The sequence below is a fragment of the Microcaecilia unicolor genome, chromosome 6 (assembly GCF_901765095.1).
Source record: "Microcaecilia unicolor chromosome 6, aMicUni1.1, whole genome shotgun sequence".
Lineage (NCBI taxonomy): Eukaryota > Metazoa > Chordata > Amphibia > Gymnophiona > Siphonopidae > Microcaecilia > Microcaecilia unicolor.
Window position 1 is genome coordinate 151,382,623 of NC_044036.1, and position 24,194 is coordinate 151,406,816.

The 24,194-nt window shown below is 45.2% G+C and overlaps 1 protein-coding gene across 1 annotated transcript in view; it reads left to right on the plus strand.

Annotated features, from left to right (window-relative positions):
• PRICKLE2 (prickle planar cell polarity protein 2) overlaps nt 1–24,194 on the plus strand; it is a 93,425-nt gene that overhangs the window by 41,765 nt on the left and 27,466 nt on the right. Inside the window, 6 exon segments of the mRNA XM_030206240.1 lie at nt 4,336–4,522; nt 8,811–9,218; nt 9,221–9,259; nt 9,262–9,348; nt 9,351–9,553; nt 9,556–9,664. Of these exon segments, the coding sequence (XP_030062100.1) occupies nt 4,336–4,522; nt 8,811–9,218; nt 9,221–9,259; nt 9,262–9,348; nt 9,351–9,553; nt 9,556–9,664 (1,033 nt within the window).

The following is a 24,194-nucleotide window of genomic DNA, read 5'->3' on the forward strand; positions in this document are numbered from 1 at the left end:
GGTTAGCCAGGATCTTTCAGGGGCTTTCCCTTCTTCTGCTGCCAGCTCACTTTTCTTCCTTTCACACTCCGGTGGGGTATAAAGTGGTTAATTAGACACACAGGACCCAGCCCATAACCTCCCACACCTGTGGACATCCCAGGGCTCTCCCCTGTCCTAGCGACCTCCACATATTCTCCTACTAGCGCCCTCTAGTGGCCTACCCCGTATAGGACAGTCTCATACTTATCACAGTATGAGGATTTACGCCAACTGAAACCAGGCGTAAATCCTGGCTTGCAAGCTGGGCATGCATGCGTGGTATTCTGTAATACTGCATGCAATTTTTTGGAATAACCCAGACCTGCTCATGCCCCTCCCATGGGAAAGCTGCCTTTGCATTTATGCATAGATACACTTAGGCACTATCCTATAACTGGGTGTGTAACTGTATTTCCACTCCGACCTGCCATTTCAGTCCCGTTTCAGTGCCTTGCATCCATTAGAAAGCCATTTATAGAATTTTTCCCTCAACGCTCAGTTTATGCTGTATTGCCTGTTAATGCGCAGTAGTGTTAAGGGGCTTTACAGAATTTTACATAAAAATATCAATACTGGGTCAGACCAATGGTCCATCTAGCCCAGTGTCCTGCTTGCAACCGTGGCCAATCCAGGTCACAAGTACCTGGCAGAATCCCAAAGAGTAGCAACATTCCGGAATCCCAAAGAGCAGCAAGGTTCATACTACTGATCCCAGGTCAAGCAGTGTCTTCCTCATGTCTATGTCAATAGCAGACTATGGACATCCTCTGGCAACAAGTTTGAGTTTAAATATTCATTGAGTGAAAAAATATTTTCTACTGTTTGTTTAAAAGTAGTACCATATGACTTCCTTGAGTGTCCCCTAGCCTTTGTACTTTTTCAAAGAATAAAAAATGGATTTATGTTTACCCATTCTACACCATTCAGTATTTTGTAGACCTCTATCATATTCCCCTCAGGCGTCTCTTTTCCAAGCTGAAGAGTCCTAACCTCTTAAGCCTTTCCTCATATGGGAAGGTTTCATCCACTTAATCATTTTCGTCACTCTTCTTTGAACCTTTTCTAATTCTGCCATATCTTTTTTAAGATACGGCGACCAGAACTGCACACAATATCAAGGTGTGGTCGCACCTTGGAGCAATACAGAGGCATTATAATATTCTTTATCTTATTTTCTATCCCTTTCCTAATAATTCCTAGCATTCTGTTTGCTTTCATGGCTGCTGCCACACATTGGGCAGAAGATTTCAGCATATTGTCCATGATGACACCTAGGGCCCTGTTTACTAAGATGTGCTGTACGCACGCTAGCATTTTTTATGCGTGCTAATGCTAGACACACCCATTTAAAATCTTCCCTTTACTGCCGTCAGGAGACTAAAATCAGCAGATAGGCAGGCCTAAGACAATCTGCTGCCTGAGGCAAGGAATAAGCTAACGCCCCAGCTCCTCCCCTTCTGCCCCAACTCCTCCACCACCACCCCCCATGATCAGACATCCCCATTCCTTCCCCAACCCACTTCTCTGAAATTACCTTTTATTTTCTTATTTTTCAAAAGGCGGAGGCAGTGGCAGCAATTTCCATAGGCTGCACTGCCGCCAGTCCCGGCCCCTTCTCTCTACTGCTGTGGCCCACCTCCGAGGAAACAGGAAGTTATGTCAGGGAGGCAAGCTGCAGTAGAAAGAAGGGGCCACGACCAACAGCAGTGCAGGCTATGGGAATCTCTGCTGCCACTGTCACCTTTTAAAAAAAAAACTAGAAAAGAAAAGGTAAGTTCAAGGAAGGGGTTTGGGGAAGGAAGGACGGGGGGGGGGGGGAGGTGATGCCTCCTCAGAAGACTGCCGCCTAATGGTAGGGCTGCCACGGCCTGGTGCTTCTTTAAAAAAGGATAAATGGTGATGAGGGAGAGACACTGCACAACTTCCCTTCATACAGCATAAGAAAATGTCAGAGGCAGCACTTGTGTGTCTGTGTAAACACTGTCCTGAGACATGTTCTCGTTACTTCAGTTTTGTGATGATATAAAATCGTTTGTTGAGAGGACAGTTTAAGAGGGGTTTCTATGGGTAAAAAGCAAGTTGGCTGCCTGGCGCTTACCCTCAGAGTGCAGTGAGAAGTGTATGTGGTGATTTGGCTGCACTGAGAGTGACGAGGTATGTTTAGGTTGGGGAAGAGGCCAGGTAAATTATGCATATGGACTGCATTTTCCAAAATTCTTCTAAATATAACTAACTTGGAAAGAAGAACAGCATAAAGAAATGTGAAAGTAATGGTTTAAAAGTTTATACAGCAGAGAATTATACGTAGGGGCCTTTTTGTTAAGCTGCTGCGGGTCATGGTGGCCATTTTGGATCTTGATCAAGGGCCAGGTGGCAGTAAAGGGGGACCGCTCATGCCTGGGAACATTGAGCTACTGATGAAGACCCTTGGGTAGGTGAGGGGGTGGAGGGATGATCCACCTCTGGGTGGAAGTTGTTTAGGCCTGTGGGAGTGGAGTTTAGAACATCAGGGGTGGGGTTTGAGTTGGGGAACAGATAGGAGGATGTATCAGGGTGGGGTTGAGATCACAGGTTTGTCAGGGGGGGAGATCTGATGTTGGGGGGGGGGGGATGTCACAGAGAGTGCTATTATTTGTTTGTTTTCTGGTGCTGCCCCTACCATGCTGCATGCAGTGGCAGAAAGTGCGAGTGCTCCCGTGCTATCTTCCGCTGCATGTAACACGGTGCCATAGAGTAAATGTCTGCCCAATGTAATCATTATTGGCTGCTACACAGAGGGCACCAATTTTCATCAGCTTGTTATAAACAGTGTGGGATAAACAAAAAGGGATCCTGTTCAGAAGAAATGGATCCTCAGAAGCTTAGCAGAGATTGGGTTGCAGCAACGGTGGTTGGGAGGCGGTGCTAGTGGTTAGGAGGCGGGGCTAGTGCTGGGCCGACTTCTACAGTCTGTGCCCTGAAAACGGCAGATACAAATCAAGGTCAGGTATACATATAATGCAGCACATATGAGTTTATCTTGTTGAGCAGACTGGATGGACCGTACAGGTCTTTTTCTGCCGTCACCTACTATTTTCAAAGCACTTAGCCTTCCAAAGTTCCATAGAAACCGATGGAACTTTGGAAGGCTAAGTGCTTTGAAAATATGCTATGTTACTATCAGAGGCATAATTGAAAGAGAAGGACGCCCATCTTCCAACACAAATCGGAAGATGGGCTTCCTCTCAGGGTCGCCCAAATCAGCATAATCGAAAGCCGATTTTGGGCGTCCTCAACTGCTTTCCATCACGGGGATGACCAAAGTTCACGGGGGCTTGTCGGCAGTGTACCGAAGGCAGGACGGGGGGCATGGTTAAGAGATGGGCGTCCTCGACCGATAATGGAAAAAAGAAGGGCGTCCCTGACGAGCATTTGGCCAACTTTACTTGGTCCAATTTTTTTCACGACCAAGCCTCGAAAAGGTGCCTGAGCTGACCAGATGACCACCGGAGGGAATGGGGGATGACCTCCCCTTACTCCCCCAGTGGTCACCAACCCCCTCTCGCCCCCCCCCCCAAAAAAAAAAATTTTAAAAACATTTTTTTCCAGCCTCTATGCCAGCCTCAAATGTCATACCCAACTCCATCACAGTAGTATGCAGGTCCCTGGAGCAGTTTTTAGTGGGTGCAGTGCACTTCAGGTAGGCAGACCCAGGCCCATCCCCCTCACCTGTTACACTTGTGGTGGTAAATGTGAGCCCTCCAAAACCCACCCGAAACCCACTGTACCCACATGTAGGTGCCCCCTTCACCCCTTAGAGCTATGGTAGTGGTGTACAGTTGTGGGGAGTGGGGGTTGGGGGGCTCAACACCAAAAGTAAGGGAGTTGTGCACCTGGGAGCAATTTGTGAAGTCCACTGCCGTGCCCCCTAGGGTGCCTGGTTGGTGTCCTGGCATGTGAGGAGGACCAGTGCACTACGAATGCTGGCTCCTTCCACAACCAAAGGGCTTGCATTTGGTCGTTTTTGAGATGGGCGTCCTCGGTTTCCGTTATCGGCGAAAACCGAGGTCGTCCATCTCTAAGGTCGACCATCTCAACATTTAGGTCGACTATCTCTTAGGTCGACCTAAGTGTTGAGATTTGGGCGTCCCCGACTGTATTATCGAAACGAAAGACGGACGCCCATCTTGTTTCGATAATACGAGATGCCCCGCCCCTTCGCGGGGACGTCCTCAGAGATGGGCGTCCCTGTTCGAAAATGCCCCGCCTCGTGTTCTAGCTCCCCAAAACAGTCATAAGTACAGTTTTGATTTACTGATGCATTTTTCTTTTCAGATCATTTTTGCGGATGAATGCACGGAAGCTGAAGGGAGGCACTGGCATATGAAGCACTTTTGCTGTTTTGAATGTGAAGCAGCCCTAGGGGGCCAGAGATATATCATGAAGGAGGGGCGTCCATACTGCTGCAACTGCTTTGAGTCCTTGTACGCAGAATACTGTGATACCTGTGCTCAGCACATAGGTGAGGACAAAGACGAATGATTGGAATTGTATTCAGAGACACTGTGAAAACGTCAGTGATAACATCAATGTCATCTTCTTAACCACTATTTCCCCTAGACAGAGTTCAATGCGGTTTACAAAAAGTGAAAAAGTCAGCCGGTGAAATTCCATCAATAACAGCTCACTAAGGGGCCCTTTCACTAAAGCGTGCCTAGGACTAGGGGGCACACAAAGAAGCTACAAAGTAGTAAATTTAAAACAAATCGTAGAAAATATTTCTTCACTTAATGTGTAATTAAACTCTGGAATTCGTTGCCAGAGAATGTGGTAAAAGCAGTTAGCTCAGCAGGGTTTAAAAAAGGTTTGGCTATCTTCCTAAAAGAAAAGTCCATAAACCATTATTAAGATGGACTTAGAAAAATCCACTGCTTGTGACCTGGATTGGACACTGTTGGAAACAGGATACTGGGCTTGATGGACCTTCGGTCTGTCCCAGTATGGCAATACTTATGTTCTTATAGTCTGTGCCTAAATAGGAGGTGATAGGGTCATCCGTATGGTCAGTAGACATAGAAGGTAATTTTTATTATTATTATTTGTTGCATTTGTATCCCACATTTTCCCACCTATTTGCAGGCTCAATGTGGCTTACATAGTGCAGTAGTGGCAGTCGCCAATACCGGCATGAGCAAATACAAAGTGAGGTTGTGACAGACTAATGATCAGAATTGATAGACATATTGGGGGTCAAGGGGAAGAGTAGGTTATGTCCAATATGATCATTTTCTAATGGGATGCCAGTACCTATGTTAAGCTTGAAAGGAAGCACCTGCTTAGTGCTATTTTTAAAAGAAAAGTTGGTGACTGCACCTAGATTTCTAAAAAAAAAATGTGTATAAACAATAAGATTGTATAATCTGTGTACATAGGGGTCCTTTTACTGCAGTATGTTAACATGCGGTTAGTGTGTGGAAATACCGTGCGGCCACATTAAGGGGTTTTGCGGTATTTTGCCTGTTTCCGCGTGGTAAATCGTGCATTACTGAATTTTTCTGCCATGGGCAGAGAGTGGGCATGGAAGTATTAGCCAACCAGCATGTTAATTGGCTAATCAGAACGACGAGTGAGGTGATTAAATCTGAAGATGATGCTAAGCTATTCAAAGTTCTCAAAATGTATGCGGATTGTGAAAAATTGCAGGTAGACCTTAGGAAGTTGGTAGACTGGGCATCCAAATGGCAGATGCAACTTAAGGTGGACAAATGCAAAGTGATGCACATTGGGAAGAATAATCTGAATCATAGTTACCTGCTGCTAGGGTCCACCTTAGGGGGTTAGCACTCAAAGATCTAGGTGTCAGTGTAGATAATACGCTGAAATCCTCTGCGTATTAGCGAATTTGGCACTCAACTTTGGGCATGAGGACTTATACCAGCTGAAACCTGGCGTAAATCCTGGTGCACAAATTGGGCATACATCCCACTGTGCGCATCTTTTATGGGCGCCCGTAACCCAGCCACACTCCTCCCATGGTCTTTAGGCTCCCATTGTTACAGAATAGTACATAGCCAGATCGGCGCCCATCATAATTAGTACCAATTAAGTTCTTCTTAGCTCCAATAATTAGGGCGCCCTTTTACCAAGCTGCGGTAATGGCGGGGGGCCGTTTTTGCCATGCGCTGAGGCCCTTTTTACCGCAGTGGATAAAAAGGCTGCAAAAATACATGGCCATACGGTAAGATTGCTCTTACCGTGTGGCTATGTGGGGGGGGGGGGGGGGGGGGGGGGGGGGGGGCGTTAAGGACTTCCACACTAACCGAGTGGTAACCAGGTAGCGCGTGGCACTGCCCCGATTACCGCCAGGTTAGCGCCTGCAGAAATATTTTCTAAATATTTAATGTCGCACGCTGGGGCTAGAACTACTGTCAGTACCTGCATCGGGCTGGTGGTAGCTGTAGATTAGCATTGGGCTTACTGCAGCTTTGTAAATCACTAAATCATTGGAGCCCATTAGCACTTTATTTTGGGCGCTGATCTGGGATAAGTGCCCAAGTTTGGGCAACCTTTAATGGAATCTGGGAAATAGTTCCCATCCAAACTAACCGTTTGCTCAGTTTTGGCTATGCCACTGTTTGGCAAATTGGTTTAAAGTTTGCATTAAAAATATAATCCGGTGCAGAGATTTTAAGTCACTGTTCCAAAAGAAATCACTGACATATATTGATGTACATTTCTATACATATATGCGTGTGCGTGTGTGTTTGTGCATGTGTGTGTGTGCATGCGTGCAAGTCTGTGTGTTTGTGCATGTGTGTGTGCATGTGTGTGTGTTTGTGCATGTCTGTGCACATGTGCGTGTGTGTGTTTGTGCATGCATGTGTGTGTGTTTGTGCATGTCTGTGCGTGTGTGTGTGTTTGTGCATGCATGTGTGTGTGTTTGTGCATGTCTGTGCGTGTGTGTGTGTTTGTGCATGTGCGTGTGTTTGTGTGTGCATGTGCACGCACATGTGTGTTTGTGCATGTGTGTGTGCGCGCGTGTGTGTGTTTGGTTTCCAGAAAAGATGTTGTTGAGCAGAATACATTAACACAAGGGACAATGTTCTGTAGCCCTTCACTTCTATAAATACCATGTGATGTGATTGTTGCCAGGGTAACAGTGCATTTGTTGTGAACAGCACAGTAAAGAAACATATAAAGCATACACATACTGAAGATGCAATAGCAAAATCTTTCTTTTAACATATTAATTATCTGGAGGGAGACAAAGCACATTTTTCAACGTCCCCTTATATCATAGACCATGCACTAATGTTGCCATTAATAAAAATTACTGAATAAGCACTTACCGACACCTATTTTGCAGGCAGTAAGGGCTCAAGCAGTAATCCTGAGCTAACCAGTTAGCACACGACAGGGGAGTAGCTATCATGGGGCCACGGGGGCATGGGCCCCCTTAGATTTGGCCCGGGGGACCCCAACCACCGCCAGCCGAAGTCCTCTTCTCGGCCGCACGGTGTTGCTTGCTGAATGATCTAATCAAGTTTCTGTGCTTGCGTCTGACGTAGGACATCAGACGCACACACAGAAACAGATTCAAACCTGATCAGATCATTCGGCAATGCCGCGCGGCTGAGAAGAGGACTTCGGCTGGCGGGGGTTGGGGTCCCCTGCCAGCAAAGGTATGTGGCAGGAGAAGGTTGGCGGCAGGAAGGGTGGTCAAGAGGGTTGCAATACCGGGGGGGGGGGGGAGGACTAAAATGTGCCCCCTCACCTCGGGCTCTGGACCCCTCTCCAGTCGAAGTCTGGCTACGCCCCTGGAGCACGGTATTGTTCATACACTAAGGGCTTGTTTTACTAAACTGCACTAGCGATTCCTGGTGCAGCAAATGCACCACAGCCCCTTCTGGGCTGCTTCTCATTTGCCACGCAGGAACTGCTAGCGCAGTTTAGTAAAGAGGCCGTAAGTGATTGGGCCCAAGAAAACAACAAGGCAGATGATCTACAAACTGCAAGATGGAAAGACAACAAAGTAGATCAGTAGAAGAAAACCATAAATTTATTGAACAAAAAAACAAATATTCAAATAAGCCGATTGGTTTTCTTCTACCGTAAGTGATTGGTACAGGAACACCAACTCTCTGCCACCCCCACCCCCCCTGACATGCCCCCTCCAACAAAAATGTGTAAATATTTGTTAGAGTGCGGATAGCACATGCTGATATGAAACTTACTGCAGGATGCCTGAGCTCATCCCATGGTAAGCCATTTTAAGCTGTGGTAAGTTCAGCTTCGTAAGAGGAACCCATTGTAAGGCTTGTTTGCACAATTCCCATGAACCTCAGATGGCTCACAGTGCAAGCAGATTTTATTCCTTTGTAATGCACACATATGGAAAAGAGAAATTCTAGGCAATGATAGGGGTTGAACATTTGCCTTTGCTGACCTCTGTCAAGAATCTGGACATTCCCAAGTTGGTGGAATTGATTGGCTGTCCATCATAAGTTGCAGCAATATGAATCCAAGACAACATGGCTTTACTAGAGGTGTTTTCAGACAAATCTAATCAATTATTTGACCAGTTCACCAGACAGTTGGATCAGGTGAAAAGCACTATCCCCCCCCCCCCCCCCCCCCATTCAATATTAATCTTAGGGGTTGATGTTCAAAGCGATTTAATCAGACAAGAGGTGCTCAATAGTTAGAATTTTCTTGAAAAATTTGAATTGATAGTTTTCTTCTCAATGTGGGTTAATAAAATAGTAGAATAAAAACATGTATATTTTCTATGTATTTTTTTTCTCTCAAAGGAATTGACCAGGGTCAGATGACTTATGATGGACAGCACTGGCATGCTACAGAAACCTGCTTTTGTTGTGCACATTGCAAAAAATCACTACTGGGACGTCCTTTCCTACCCAAACAAGGACAGATATTTTGCTCCAGAGCTTGTAGTGCAGGTGAAGATCCTAATGGTTCTGATTCATCCGACTCAACATTTCAGAATGCACGAGCGAAGGAATCGCGCCATAGCACAAAAATTGGCAAAAACAAGGGAAAAATGGAAGAAAGCAAATTGAACCCATGTAATCAGTTACATGTGACGTCCAACAGACTTTCTGCTGATGTGGATCCTTTGTCAATGCAGATGGATTTGCTGAGTTTGTCTAGTCAGACTCCTAGCCTAAACAGAGAACAGGTATGGAGAAGTAGAGATGAGTGTACCATTATGGAAACAAAACAGAAAGAAGCCATTCACAGAGCCCTTGCAACTTCTTAGCCAGTGTAATATCCGGACCTCCTATAGCCCTGGACAGATTTCATGGGCTCAGCCAGACACATGGGCACAACGTTTGGTAATCCAAAGAGAAGTTTATCAACAGCTATGATTGGACACAGCGAGAGCTTTGCCCAGGACTGCAGGGATGACTATTATCAGGGCAAGGCTAGACAGCAGGAAAGTTTCAACGACATGTCTAACCAAAATTTTAGCGAGACAAGAACAAACGTCCGAGTTCCAAGCTATGATGAAGGGAGTAGCATGACTGCTCAGCATGTCGAACCAGACATCCAATTAACGCACTTAAGTTCAGCAAACAGTTGACGTCTACAGAACGGACTCCAAGAGGATCCATGGATCTCTTGCTCTTTCCAATGCCCACAGGTAAGACATCAGAACAACATATGGTACTGCACTTGCCTTTAGTGTTTGAAAAGGTCAATCGTTAGCCCGCAAGTTCATATAAAAATGAATGCACGATTATAAGAACTTGTGGGCTAACGATTGACCTTTACAAGAATTGACTTGGTCAGTGATGCTCCAATTACTACTATGAGCACATTTCACAACATTATTACTGTATAAGTTTCAGTTTGAATTTTGTATTATACTGTGGGTTTTTCATTTCAAAGTTGTTGTCTTTTCCTCAAAACTTAATTTTGTTCCTGTCTGTATTTGATTTCATGTAAAACGTTGCATGTACCAGTGTTTAAGACTGGACTTCACTTGTATGATTGAATTTTGTGTTTTAAATTATTGTTGATACAAAATAATCACAGCTCATTCTTATGATAACACCGCATGAGCCACTTATTAAATATCCTGTACTACTCCTATGGACCCTTTTTTTCTAATGAGTTAAGCACTTTCCCCCGGATTCAATATAGCACGCCTAGCGTTCCGCACCAAAATCCATGTGTACTCTATAAAATGCATGAAGTTAATTGGCTTTTACAGGCTAATGAGCACTAATTGGCAATAATTAGAATTAACATGCATACTCACTAAGCATATTCTGTAAAGTACTGTGCCTAAATTCTAATGTGCGCAAACAAAAGGGTTCATGGTTATGGGCGGGGAAATGGGCATTTCATGGGAGCTCCAAAATTTACATGCACTGTTATAGAATATGGCCCTCTGCGCCTAAATCTACGTACCGGATTTATGCCACATTTTTGTTGGTGTACATAAGCATCGCCATGCTGAGACAGGCCAAGGGTCCATCGAGCCAGCACCCTGTCACCGACAGCGGCCAAAAGAACAAGCAATTTGTCCCTCCCATCCATAGTATACTGTGTTCCTCATCCATTCAATAACATTCTATGGTTTTTTCCTCCAGGAAGCCCATCCAACCCTTTCTTGAAATCCGCTAAGTTTAACCGCCTTAACCACCTTTTCCAGCAGCGAATTCCAAACTTAACTTACGCATTGAGTGAAGGAACATTTCCTCAGATTCGTTTTAAATTTACCACACTGCAGCTTCATCGCATGCCCCCTTGTCCTAGTATTTTTGGAAAGCGTAAACAGACACTCCACATCGACCTGTTCCATTCCACTCATTATCTTATAGACCTCTATCATATCTCCCCTCAGCCGCCTTTTCTCCAAGCTGAAGAGCCCCAGCCTCTTCAGCCTATCCTGATAGGGAAGTCGTCCCATCCCTGTATCATCTTGTCGCCCTTCTCTGCACCTTTTCCAATTCCACTATGTCTTTTTTGAGGTGCGGCAACCAGAATTAAACACATTACTCGAGGGGCGGTCGCACCATGGAGCGATACAACGGCAGAATAATATCCTTATTTTTGTTTTCAGTCCCTTTCCTAATGGTACCCAACATTCTATTTACTTTCCTAGCTGCAGCAGCACATTGAGCAGAAGTTTTCAACGTATCATCAACGACGACACCTAGATCCCTTTCTCGGTCCGTGACTCCCAACGCTGAACCTTGCATGATGTAGTTATAGTTTGGGTTCCTCTTTCCCACATGCATCACTTTGCACTTGTCACATTAAACATCATCTGCCATTTAGACGCCCAGTCTCCCAGTCTCGTAAAATGAAGGCCGTAGTTTTAGGCACTAGGATATCAACTAAGTGTATTCTATATACCACGCCTAAATCTAAGTGTCACTTATAGAATATGCTTAGGCGGAAATGCTTTCCATGCAGAATTTTTAGACGCCATATACATAGAATCTGGCCCTTAGGGCCAGAGTCAGTAAATGGCGCCAAGAGTTAGGCGCTGGGAAAAATCAGCACTCAGTGCTATTCTGTAAAGGGTGCACTAGGATTGAGCGCTTTTTAGAGAAAAGCACAGAGCACCGATTCCCCACACCCAACTGTGGTTGCGAGGACTTCTGCCAGCTGAAACCTGGTATAAAGCTGAGTGCGTTTCCACATCAAATTCTATAACACACTCCTGACCCACCCTTGCCCCTCCCATAGTCCTTGCCCCCTTTTGGGTTATGCGCTGTGGGATTTGCATGACCTGTGTTATAGAACAGCACACATCGAGCTGGGTGTGCAAATCTCAGTGTTGCAATTAATGCCAACTATTATTGACTGTTAATTGTTGTTTTGTGCGCAACTCAGGATTGCGCCCAAATATGGGTGTGCAACTTTCAGCAACCTATATAGAATCCAGGGGTTATTGCATGTTTACCACAGGTTACTGCTAGTACACAACTGTGGTAAGGGGATTTGCAGTATTCTAGCATTTACCATGTGGTAAAGATGCATATTAACACACATGAAATTCTACATATGGCACCCAAAATTGCACAGCCAAATTTGGGCATGTGCCCAGGTTGTGCGCGCATGTTGAGTAATGAGCCGTTAACTATCAATAATAGGGTGCTAACAACCAATTACTGCAATTAATTGGCTCAATTAGAAATTGTGCACACACCTTGCTAAGCACTATTCTATAAAGATCTGCATGCAAATCTTTAATGCGCAACTGAAAAGGGGGTGTGGCCAAGGGAGAGGCATGGGCCGGTCAGGGACATTCACTAAAGATGTATACAGTATTATAGAATTTGGGGGATCTGTACCAAACTTACGCAGCAGGATTTACACTAGGTTTCAGTTGGTGTACATAAGAATAGCCATACTGGGTCAGACCAATGGTCCAACTAGCCCAGTATCCTGTTTCCAATAGTGGCCAATTCAGGTAACAAGCAGAAGCATAGCCAGATTGTGACACCAGGGGGAGCGGAGAGTGGACTACATAGGCGCACGCACGCACACACTGTGTTGTCGTGATGGGCTGCCTGTAAATGGCACAAGTACCTGACAAAATCCCCAAATAGTAGCAACATTCCATGCTACCAATCCCAGGGCAAGCAGTGGCTTCCCCATGTCTGTCTCAATAGCAGACCATGGACTTTTCTTCCAGGAACATGTCCAAACCTTTTTTAAACCCAGATATGTTCGCTGCTGTTCCTATATCTTCAGCAAAGAGTTTCAGAGCTTAACTATTCCTTGAGTAAAAGAATATTTTCTCCTATTTGTTTTAAAAGTATATCCATGTAATTTCATTGAGTGTCCCCTAGTGTTTGTTAGTTTTGACAGCGTAAAAACGCGATTCACTTCTACTCGTTCTACACCACTCAGGATTTTATAGACCTCAATCATATCCTCCCCTCTGCCACCCCTTTCCAAGCTGAAGAGCCCTAACCTCTTTAGCCTTTCCTCATATGAGAGGCATTCTATCCCCTTTATCATTTTGGTCACCCTTCTTTGAACCTTCTCTAATTCCACTATATCTTTTTTTTAAAATACAGAGACTAGAACTGAACACAGTACTCAAGGTGAGGTCACACCATGAAGCAATACAGAGGCATTATAGTATTCTTGGTCTTATTTACCATCCCTTTCCTAATAAATCCTCATGCTCAAAGTTGGTCACAGATCCCAGCACTATTGGTGGAGCACAGCAATAGAATTCATTGTTAATATGTTCTTATTGTTAATATGCTCTATTATGGTGATGAAAATATGAACATGCCATTGGAGAAAATAATTCTCCGCCACATTTAGTATGTTTCAACAATTTTTATTGATGAGTCAACATTATACACATAACGGTTAATGCCAGGGTTTTACAACTTGGAAAACATAATGGATTTGTGCAGGCATAACATTAACCTCTATCATTAACATTTTTATCTTTTTCACCCTTCCCCCCTTTTCCCATTCCAAACCTCAGAACCCAATTGTAAGCTAATTTTATTATTATGATTTAACCATTAGACAATAGTTATGATCACTGAAAGCTGATGCTGTGCTATGCCGTTTACATGACAGCATCATTGTCAATCAATTACATTTCCGTTAAATTCTTCAATGCCAACTTTTAGTTTATTGGTTCATGAGTCCCAAGTCCCTGAATCCTTCTTCCCCCTTTTTTGTGTATTACCCCCCCCCCCCCCCCCCCTTGGTCATGGCAGGATGGCCTTTAGGAGCTTGTATTCTGATAGCCCTCCAAAACCAATCCTCCATGTGTTAGTGTGTTGTCTATATGGTGGCCTGATAAATTAGGCCTCGAGTCAATCTAAACCATACCCGTTTTATAGTTATGTCATTTTTCTTTCCCCCCCCCCCCCCCCCCCCTTTTCCTTCCCCTCCCGGCTTCCATTATCTCTTATCTTCCCCCCCCCCCCCTCTCTTCTTAGTCTGATCTAAACTCTTCCCACCCTCCCAATTCCATTTTATATTCGACTCTGTGCTATCCAAGACCGCGAGACCCCCCCCCCAGCCCCTCTATTCCCTCCGTTCTGTCCGCCTCTATTCCATGTTATTGTGTTTCACAAGATATTGAGTTCAACACCAGACTACGGGCTTTATAGGTAAGAGATTGAATATAACTATCCCAGATTTGCAGAAATAACTTTTTCCGTTTAAATGCGGAGCGTGCATATTGGAGTTCCAGTAACATTAATCCATGAAATCTATTCCTCCACTGCCAATACGATGGGGCCTGATCACTGGTCCATACTCCCAACACTACTCTTTTGCCCACCATCCCTGCCTTCCTTAACATCAGCTTGAAGTGTTTATCATGGACCCCAAAATCTTCAAATCGGTCTAGTAAAAATCCTGTGCGGGACAAATTCACAGACCTTCCCCCCAATTGTTCTAAGTAGTGGACCACCTCCTTCCAAAATGTTTGAATATGGATGCACTCCCAAAATGCATGAATAAATGAGTTGACCTCCCTCCCACACTTGATGCAAATTGGGGAATCAATCCCTCCTACTTTGAAGAGACGTTCCTGTGTGAAATATGCTCTGTGTAGTACCTTAAAATTACATTCCCAGAGCTCTGCACTGATCGATCCTGATGGTATGCGCTTAATCATTTGACCTAAGTCTATGGAAGTTGCTGGGAGGCCTAGATCTTGACTCCAACGTTGTTGTAATATTTCTTTCCCTGAGGTCCGCTGTATGTAATCTAGTGCCAACTTCAATGTTGATATCGAGATCCCTTTTGTTTGAATAGGTTCATAAAATTCAAGTAGTTTCTGTCTAATGGGAAATTTTTGGTCTCATGTCCAAACTAGTAATATAATGTTGTATCTGTCTATAGGCAAACATATCCCGTATCTCTACTGTTTCAGACTCCAACAGTGACTCCCAGGTCTTCAGCCGTCCATCTATATCTAGTAAGTCTTGGATATATCGTATCCCCTTAGATTCCCATCGACGAAAGCTACCATTGTCATTGCCTGGGGCGAACTCCGGGTTCCCCCACTAATGATATATGATCTGATTGTCGGGGATTCCCTCCCAGTAACGGAATCAGAAAATTCCATGATGCCCGAATCGATTTCAAAAGAATACTATCACATACTTCCCCAGGAATTTTATTAGTAGGGCAGTGGACCAGCGAGAAGACATTCCGTTTGCTATATATTTCATGTTCTATCGCCCTAGGGGTGTACCTCTGCTTATCTAAGACCCAATCCCCCAAGTGCCTTAACAGACATGTCCAGTTGTATTTTTGCATGTCTGGTATTCCCATGCCCCCTTGACTCCATGCCGCCACATTTAGTAAATCAGTGTCTGGAATGGCTGTATTCAGTTCCAGAATTTATAGTAGGGATATAATTAATTAGCATGCATCCTGTAGCACACCCTAAAAAATGTGTGTGTAAAGTCGATTGTGCATGTTTAAAAAAATTATATTAACAAAATTCATGAAATTAACCAAAAAGAGCAAAAAATAATCTGAAAATTGAGGGAGGGGAGAGGGAGGGAGAAGCCAAACAAACCGAAGCCAGCCAAAACTGTTTCCTTGTGCACAACATCCCTGCTTTACAGTCTTATAATCCTTGAGTAGTGATATTTAAATTCACCAGTTACAAATTCTTGATTGTTCGTGCAACTTTACCCATGTAAATCCTCAGGAGATTGTTTACTAAGCTGTGGTAGAAATCAGCTGGCAGTAAATGCCAAGATGACCATAGGAATATAATGACCCCCCTCAGTCATTTCAAGTTTAATATCTCTCAGGCTTGTTCAAACAAATCCATCTTTTCTTATTAAAACTAAACACATTTTAAACAGAAAAATAAACTCATAGCGCAAAGAATGTGTGATAGCTTAATGTCTTCTGTTTTTCATTGTAGCTTGACGAAGGAATTATTGTAGTGACGGGAAATAGAATTATTTTGGGAGCCAGGCATTTCTGCCCTACTTCTCCTTAACTACTTTGACGCATCCTTTTCTCAAGTCTCTTGCAGCTCACTGTCCTGAATTCTCCTGATGATATATCCTGTTTTCCAGATTGCAAAACTGGAGCATCTTTTTTTTGCTACTTGCGTTCACGAATTCATTCGTACGTTGCTAGGCAACATTTTGCTCGTTACTGCAGAGCTCCACCTGGTTTCCATGGTGCCACTGTCAGTTCAGCAGAGCAGAATTATTGCAGTAATTGAGTTGGTCGACCAGGCTGTTTGAAAGGCTAACAATCCAATGGACAGTGGCATTGGAGGACATAGTGGGTTGGCAGAAGGATGCACAGTCTTTCAGATTGAGTTTGCCAGCTCAACTATGGCTCAACTTTGTGGTGGCCAAACATCCAGGCTACCTGAGAGTTATTCTGTGACCTATGTGAAATGAGGTAGTAGTTTTAGGCTAGTTCCCAGTGGAGAGATGCTGACGTTATGGTCAATAGTTGACATCCTTAATGAGAGTCCAAGCAGAGAGGTACATAACATGGATACTGGGGGTAGGCTTTTGGCAAGGTGACCAGGCATCCAGCTTTGTACAGGACATTCCTGTTTTTTTTTTTTTTTTTTTAATCTCTTTATTATAATTATTATTATGCCATTCAGAAAATGAAACATAAAATCAGAAATCTCTGAAAATTATACATTCACAGAAATATAATAATTTGGATTACTTATATATACTTATTCCACAATATTTGATCCAAGAATCAGGAAATAAACACTTCTTTAAACTAAGAAAAAAGAAAAATAAACTAAGTTTCTAGAGCGGAGGTGATAACTAGAGTTACAATCAGACAGCTGCATTAATTTGGTTAGCTACTACAGAGGGGTTGCTCATACTTTCTTTAGCAATTACAAATTCTTGAAGCTTTTGGGGGTCTGTGAAAAGAAAATTATTAGATTCATAAGTTTCCATGTAAATGTCTGAGGACATTCCTGTTTTTAATGCACTGTCACTGTAAAGGTCCGGCAAGCCCAATATCCTATTTCAGTAGCCAGCCCAGATCAAAAATATCTGGCAACATCCCAAAAACTAGATAGCTTGCCAACCTTCCACCAATTTTTCGTCTCACTGCAGGTTCTTCTCCAAGTCGTCCTCCACACTGTGGTCTGAATAATCTCACTATACCCCTGGTTTCCTTTTTCTCTCTCCTCCTTTACTTTGGATATTTCCTCATTTCTTCCAACCTCTGCCCTCCCCTTTCTCCATTTGTCTCCTCCACCATTTCCCCTTCCTCTTCATGTTCTTTTCTGTCTCTTCTAGGATTTTTTTTTAATTACATTTGTACCCGCGCTTTCCCACTCATGGCAGGCTCAATGCGGCTTACATATTATATACAGGTACTTATTTGTACCTGGGGCAATGGAGGGTTAAGTGACTTGCCCAGAGTCACAAGGAGCTGCCTGTGCCTGCAGTGGGAATTTTCTCAGCTTCTTCAAGCTCAATACTACAGGTAGAGTAGTGGAAGGTTGACAGGGCAGAAACATGACCAACATGTGATCTCTGTCCCCTTGGCTGCTTTTCCCTCATGGATCCAGTTACTGGTTCTTTGAATAAAGCAGTCTTTGACTTCATCACATTGTCTGGTTGTGTTTTCTGGTATTCTCTACTCTTGATTTGGACTTTGGACTTCACGTAGAGGTTTCTACCTGTTTTGTGTTTTTGGCCTGGCTTCTTTTGTCATTCAGAAGCACAGGAGGGAAGGAGGAGCAGCTACAGGGCAATTCTATAACCTAAGCATTAAGATTGATGCCCCCTTTGCAAACATAAGGGGCTGACATTCAGCCAGTGGGAGGTAGCCCGCATAAGTCCTGCAGTCGGTGCTGACCTCAGATATTCAATGCCAGGCCATTTCTGGTGACCAGCATTAAATATCTGAAGTTTTTTTTAGGGAGGGTGGCTCTAGCTTAACTGGCTATGTCAATATTCAGTGCTGGCTGGTTAAGTTAATAGCAGGCAAAGATAGAATTGCTATTTATAGGGTCCAATTTGCCAAATAAACTTAGGTGGCCAGCGCTTGAATATTTGCGGATAGCAACATATAGCCGGTTAGCCATTGTACACTAATTGCAAATATTCAGTGGATATAACCAGCTATCTCACACTGAATATTAGCAGTTAGGCGGCTCAACGCTATTTAAGCGGCCAGGAGCTGTTTCTGGCCGATTAAATAGTACTGAATATGGGGGGTAAGTGTTTCAGATACTAGCGTGTATGCATGTATATGCATACTTATACATGTTTACGCCAGTACGCCATCTAACAGGAGCGGACTGAAAAGTTGTCTGGGTCCCCCTCCCAGCCACTGCCTGACAACCCCCTACTACTGGTATGCTGCCCCTCCTACCGCTGCAGCTGACGCCCCCCGCTGCCCCAATTCTTTCCTGCCTGCTGCGCTGCCGCTATTCCCCTGCCTGCCGGCGCTGCCGTGTTTTCAAAATGGCAGCAGAGACTTCCCATGGTAGTCTCGTGGGTCTCGACAATCTCATGAGACTTCTGCAGGGTGTCTTGGCCACCATTTTTAAAGTATGGCAGTGCCGGGCAGGGGGAATAGCACCAGCACAATGGGCAGGAAAGATCATGTTCCCCCTCGCAGAGGCCACTAGATCACCAGCGGCACGCCTTTAAAGTAGGACTGGGGAGGGCTGTAGTGTGCGATGGGCATCCAAGCAGAGCCTGTGGGCCCCCTTAGAGCTTCTGGGCCCTCGGGCCAGTGGCGTAGCTACGTGGGGCCAGGGGCCTGGGCCCCATAATTTGGCCCTGGACCCCCCTGCCGCCAACCCTCTCAACCCCCCTCCTGCCGCCAACCCGCCTTCGCCGTCGCCTGCCTTTGCTGGCGGGGAACCCCACACCCCGCCAGCCAAGGTCCTCTTCTTCTCGCAAAAGGCTTCCTTCTGTTTTCTGACGTCGTCAAAAACAGAAGGAAACCTTTTGCGAGAAGAAGAGGACCTCAGCTGATGGGGGTTGGGGTACCCCGCCAGCAAAGGTAGGCGACGGTGGGTTGGCGGCGGGAGGGGGGGTCGAGAGGGTCGGTGGCAGGGGGGGCAAAGTCGGCAATGGCAGGGGGGGGGGCTAAAATGTGCCCCCTCACCTTGTGCATCTGGACCCCCCTCCTGCCGAAGTCTGGCTATGCCGCTTGCCTCGGGCACTGTCGGCTTGCCGATTGGTCAGTCTGCCCCTGCCATCTAAGCACTATTCAGCAAATACCCACTTAATTTACATCAGGGGCATAGCTACGTGGGGCTACGGGAGCATGGGCCCCCACAGATTACACCCTAGCCCCCTCTACATTTGACCGCTCCACCGCCGCATCAGGTACCTTGTTTGCTGGCGGGGCTCCCCAATCCCCGCCAGCTGAAGAGTCTTCATCAGCGCCGGTCGATTCTGGCGCCTTCGTTGTGTGATCATTTGTTTCTGACGCCTTACATCCTGCACCATGCATGTAGCCCCGTGCAGGACGTAAGGCATCAGAAACAGATGATCACACAATGAAGGCGCCAGAGTCGACTGGCACTGAAGAAGACTCTTCGGCTGGCGGGAATTGGGGACCCCCGCCAGCAAACAAGGTACCTGATGCAGCAGGGTGGGCGGGTGGGGTGTGGTTGCGGCAAGGGGCGGTCGGTGACGGTGGGAGGGGCTAAACAGTGCCCCCCCCCCCCACCTTGGGCTCTGGCCCCGCCGAGGTCTGGCTACGCCCCTGATTACATAGCACATATTTGCAAGGCAGGGCAGACTATGATTGAGACATAGGTGGGGCTCCCACATAACACATGTAATTTACGGAATGCTGTAAGTTATACACGTCCCTGCCACATTTAGGCTTCCGCACTTACACCAGCTCTGTGGTTAGTGTTAGTGCGGGCACTTAAATGTTAGGCACATTGGGCCTGATATTCAGACTGCAGGAGGTAGCTCGGCTGTCTCCCGCGGTCAGCACTCTGCTTGGATGTTCAACGCCATGCAGTTTCCAGTGACCAGCACTGAATTTTCCACTCCCTCCCAGACACCTGGGAGGGAGTGGAAAACATGAAAAAGGATCTGCGGAACCTAGAAGAATGCTCTTAGGTTTGGCAATTAAAATTCAATGCAAAGAAATGCAAAGTGATGCACTTATGGAGTAGAAATCCACGAGTGACGTATGTGTTAGGCGGTGAGAGTCTAATATGTACGGACGGGGAAAGGGATCTTGGGGTGATAGTATCTGAGGATCTGAAGGCGACAAAACAGTGTGACAAGGCGGTGGCTGTAGCTAGAAGGTTGCTAGGCTGTATAGAGAGAGGTGTTACCAGCAGAAGAAAGGAGGTGTTGATGCCCTTGTATAAGTCGTTGGTGAGGCCCCACCTGGAGTATTGTGTTCAGTTTTGGAGGCCCTATCTTGCTAAGGATGTAAAAACAATTGAAGCGGTGCAAAGAAAAGCTACGAGAATGGTATGGGATTTGTGTTACAAGACGTATGAGGAGAGACTTGCTGACCTGAACATGTATACCCTGGAGGAAAGGAGAAACAGGTAATATGATACAGACGTTCAAATATTTGAAAGGTATTAATCTGCAAATGAACCTTTTCCGCAGATGGGAAGGCGGTAGAACTAGAGGACATGAAATGAGATTGAAGGAGGGCAGACTCAAGAAAAATGTCAGGAAGTATTTTTTCATGGAGAGAGTGGCGGATGCTTTGAATGCCCTCCCGCGGGAGGTGGTGGAGATGAAGACGGTAACGGAATTCAAACATGACTGGGAAACATAAAGGAATCCTGTTTAGAAACAATGGATCCTCAGAAGCTTAGCCGAGATTGGATGGCAGAGCCGGTGGTGGGAGGAGGGGCTGGTGGTTGGGAGGCAGGCTAGTGCTGGGCAGACTTCTATGGTCTGTGCCCTGAAAATGGCAGATACAAATCAAGGTCAGGTATACACAAAAAGTAGCACATATGAGTTTATCTTGTTGGGCAGACTGGATGGACCATGCAGGTCTTTTTCTGCTGTCATCTACTAAGTTACTATCCTGCTTATAATCGAACGAGAAAAACGCCCAAGTTCCGACCTAAATCGGGAGATGGACGTTTATCTCACAAAAACAAATAAAGCGGTATAATCGAAAGGCGATTTTTGGACGTTTTCAACTGCACTCCGTCGCGGATGCGGACAAAGTTGATGGGGGGCGTGTCATAGGTGTGGCGAAGGCGGAACTGGGGCGTGGTTATCTGCCGAACAAAGATGGGCGCATTTCACCGATATGGGAAAAAAGTATGCGTTTTAGCTAGAATTTAGGACACTTTTCCTGGACCCTGTTTTTTTACGAATAAGGCCCCAAAAAGTGCCCTAAATGACCAGATGACCACTGGAGGGAATCGGGGATGACCTCCCCTGACTCCCCCAGTGGTCACTAACCCCCTCCCACCACAAAAATGATGTTTCACAACTTTTTATTTTCACCCTCAAATGTCATACCCAGCTCCCTGACAGCAGTATGCAGGTCACTGGAGGAGTTGTTAGGGGGTGCAGTGGACTTCAGGCAGGTGGACCCAGGCCCATCCCCCCTACCTGTTACAATTGTGCTGCTTAATGCTTATTAGTCGTCCAACCCCCCCAAACCCACTGTACCCACATGTAGGTGCCCCCCTTCACCCCTTAGGGCTATAGTAATGGTGTAGACTTGTGGGCAGTGGGTTGTGAGGGGGATTTGGGGGGCTCAACACACAAGGGAAGGGTGCTATGCACCTGGGAGCTCTTTTACCTGTTTTTTTTGGTTTTGTAAAAGTGCCCCCTAGGGTGCCCGGTTGATGTCCTGGCATGTGAGGGGGACCAGTGCACTACGAATCCTGGCCCCTCCCACGAACAAATGCCTTGGATTTATTCGTTTTGAGCTGGGCGCTTTCATTTTCCCATTATCGCTGAAAAACAAAAACACCCAGCTCACACATTGTTGAATAAACATGGGCGTCTATTTTTTTCCCAAAATACGGTTCGGTCCACCCCTTCACGGACCCGTTCTTGGAGATAAACGCCCATGGAGATAGGCGTTTTCGTTCAATTATGCCCCTCTATATGTTACTATGAATATTCAGGTATTTTTTGGCCGGTTTCAGCTAACCGGCCAAGCCGCTTTTCAGCGCTGGCCGGTTAAGTTGAAATAGGCCAAAGAAAGGCCTGCTATTTCGGTGGCTAAGTTTGGTCGCCAAACTTAGCCGGTGATGCGCTGAATATTAGCGGATAGCAGGAGCTGTTCCTTGCCGGTCAAATGGTTTTTAAATAGCTGGTGGATTGATATCGTTTTGAGAAACTACACAAAACAATTTTGAGATTATACTACCAGCCAATGAAGGGAGAAAGCAGATCAACAGGGACAAACAAATACCCGGGTAACAAATCTACTGCTGAACCGTCCTGAAAAAAGAAAATTTACTGAACACCCTGGCTGACACCTTCAGGTTCTGTCTGCTTCTTGCACAGAGCTCTGCTCTTCCAGCTGCTGTGACCATCAGACAGGGAGTGTAGAGGATGGCTTGCTGACATCTGTGAAGATGGATCATGGCCTGAAGCCAGGGAAGACTGAACAATGCTCTGTCCCAGCAGCAGTGTCTGAGAAGTAGAAAGATGATCTTCACAAGCACTGAGCAGGTCTGGCCTAGACATTATTAGCAGGGATAACATACGAAACTTGAGCACGTCATTTGTACAAAGTCACGCATAAAAGAAAGCTGACCCTCCAAGTGCAGTATTTCAAAATGCATAAGCAAACAAGAATTCCTGCATCACGTGAAGTGGTCACAACCAAACACAGATTTTAAAATATTTTGAGCCTGATTTTTAAGAAAAAGGGTGGAGGATTAGGCTCAACTTCAAATCCCACAGCAGGTCCTTGTGGCCTTAGGCAAGTCACCAGTAGCACTGGCAATCTCACCCTATTTAGGGTATTTCATTGAAACTCATACCCATGGCAGCCTCATGAACTATTCAAAGCTCTCTGGTTGTCAGCAGCAGGGACAAGAAAGAAATTCAAGAAAAGTCAGGCTCCTTAGTTAAGGCAGAAGTTCCCATCCCTGTCCTGGGGGATCCCCAGCCAGTTGGGTTTTTGAGATATCTACAGTGACTATTCATGAATTATATTTATTTATTTGTAGCATTTGTATCCCACATTTTCCCACCTATTTGCAGGCTCAATGTGGCTTACATTTTCCACAATGGTGATCACCAATTCCGGAAGAGAAATACATATTTAAGGTGAAGGAGACAGAGAAGATTAGGTATACAGTTACAGAAAGTACATTTGCATATATTTGCATGCAACAGAATATATTTAAATTCATTTATACATATTCATTGTGGATATCCTGAAAACCTGACTGACTAGGAGTCCCCCAGGACAGGGATTGGAACCTCTGGCTTAAAGGATTTAAAAGGGGGGTTTGATCCCCCTTCCTTCATTGGCAGTGGGGGAAGGCTGGGAATCCCTAATCCCTTTGTGCCCCATTGGGAAGAGTATTCAAAATTATCTTCTGCAAAATGAATTTGATTGGTTCAAAGGTTTTAATTTAACTTAATTTCTACATATATTTCAATCTAGACAAAAGAACAAAGTGGAGTACATAGACAAAGAGAAAAAATACTAAACAGCTGTAACTACCAAAATAAATAAAATACACTAGATCTTAAAATAACAACTTCCTAAGCATCACACCACCCCAAATCATTCACTCCCCAGATGATAAAATAACAATACTTCTACATCACTTGACTGGTACCCCAAAGCTTCATACTGCCCCTGAAACCCAGCCTTCCCTAGATTATAAAGAACAATCCCCTTCACTAGTACTTTCCCCCTCCCCAAGCATCCCACCACAAAAAACCAAAATAACAGGAGCACCTTACATCCTCCTTACCAGTACTCCCAAGCATCATGTCATCACCCCCAAAACCTTCCCACCTAGGTCATAAAACAGTAACAATCCCCTTACGTCCCCATCACCTGTACCCCTCCTCAGGACTAAACAGCAAAAAAACTACAAATCCCCCCTACACTTGCAACAATCATTCATATACAAAAAACAGACCAATGAAAATAAAGGCATATAGTCCATAAAAACAAAGGGCCCTGTTTACTAAGCCACATTATAGGCGCGGTAGCATTTGTAACGTGCGTTAACCATGTATGCGCGTTAGTGTACGTGCCTACAATAT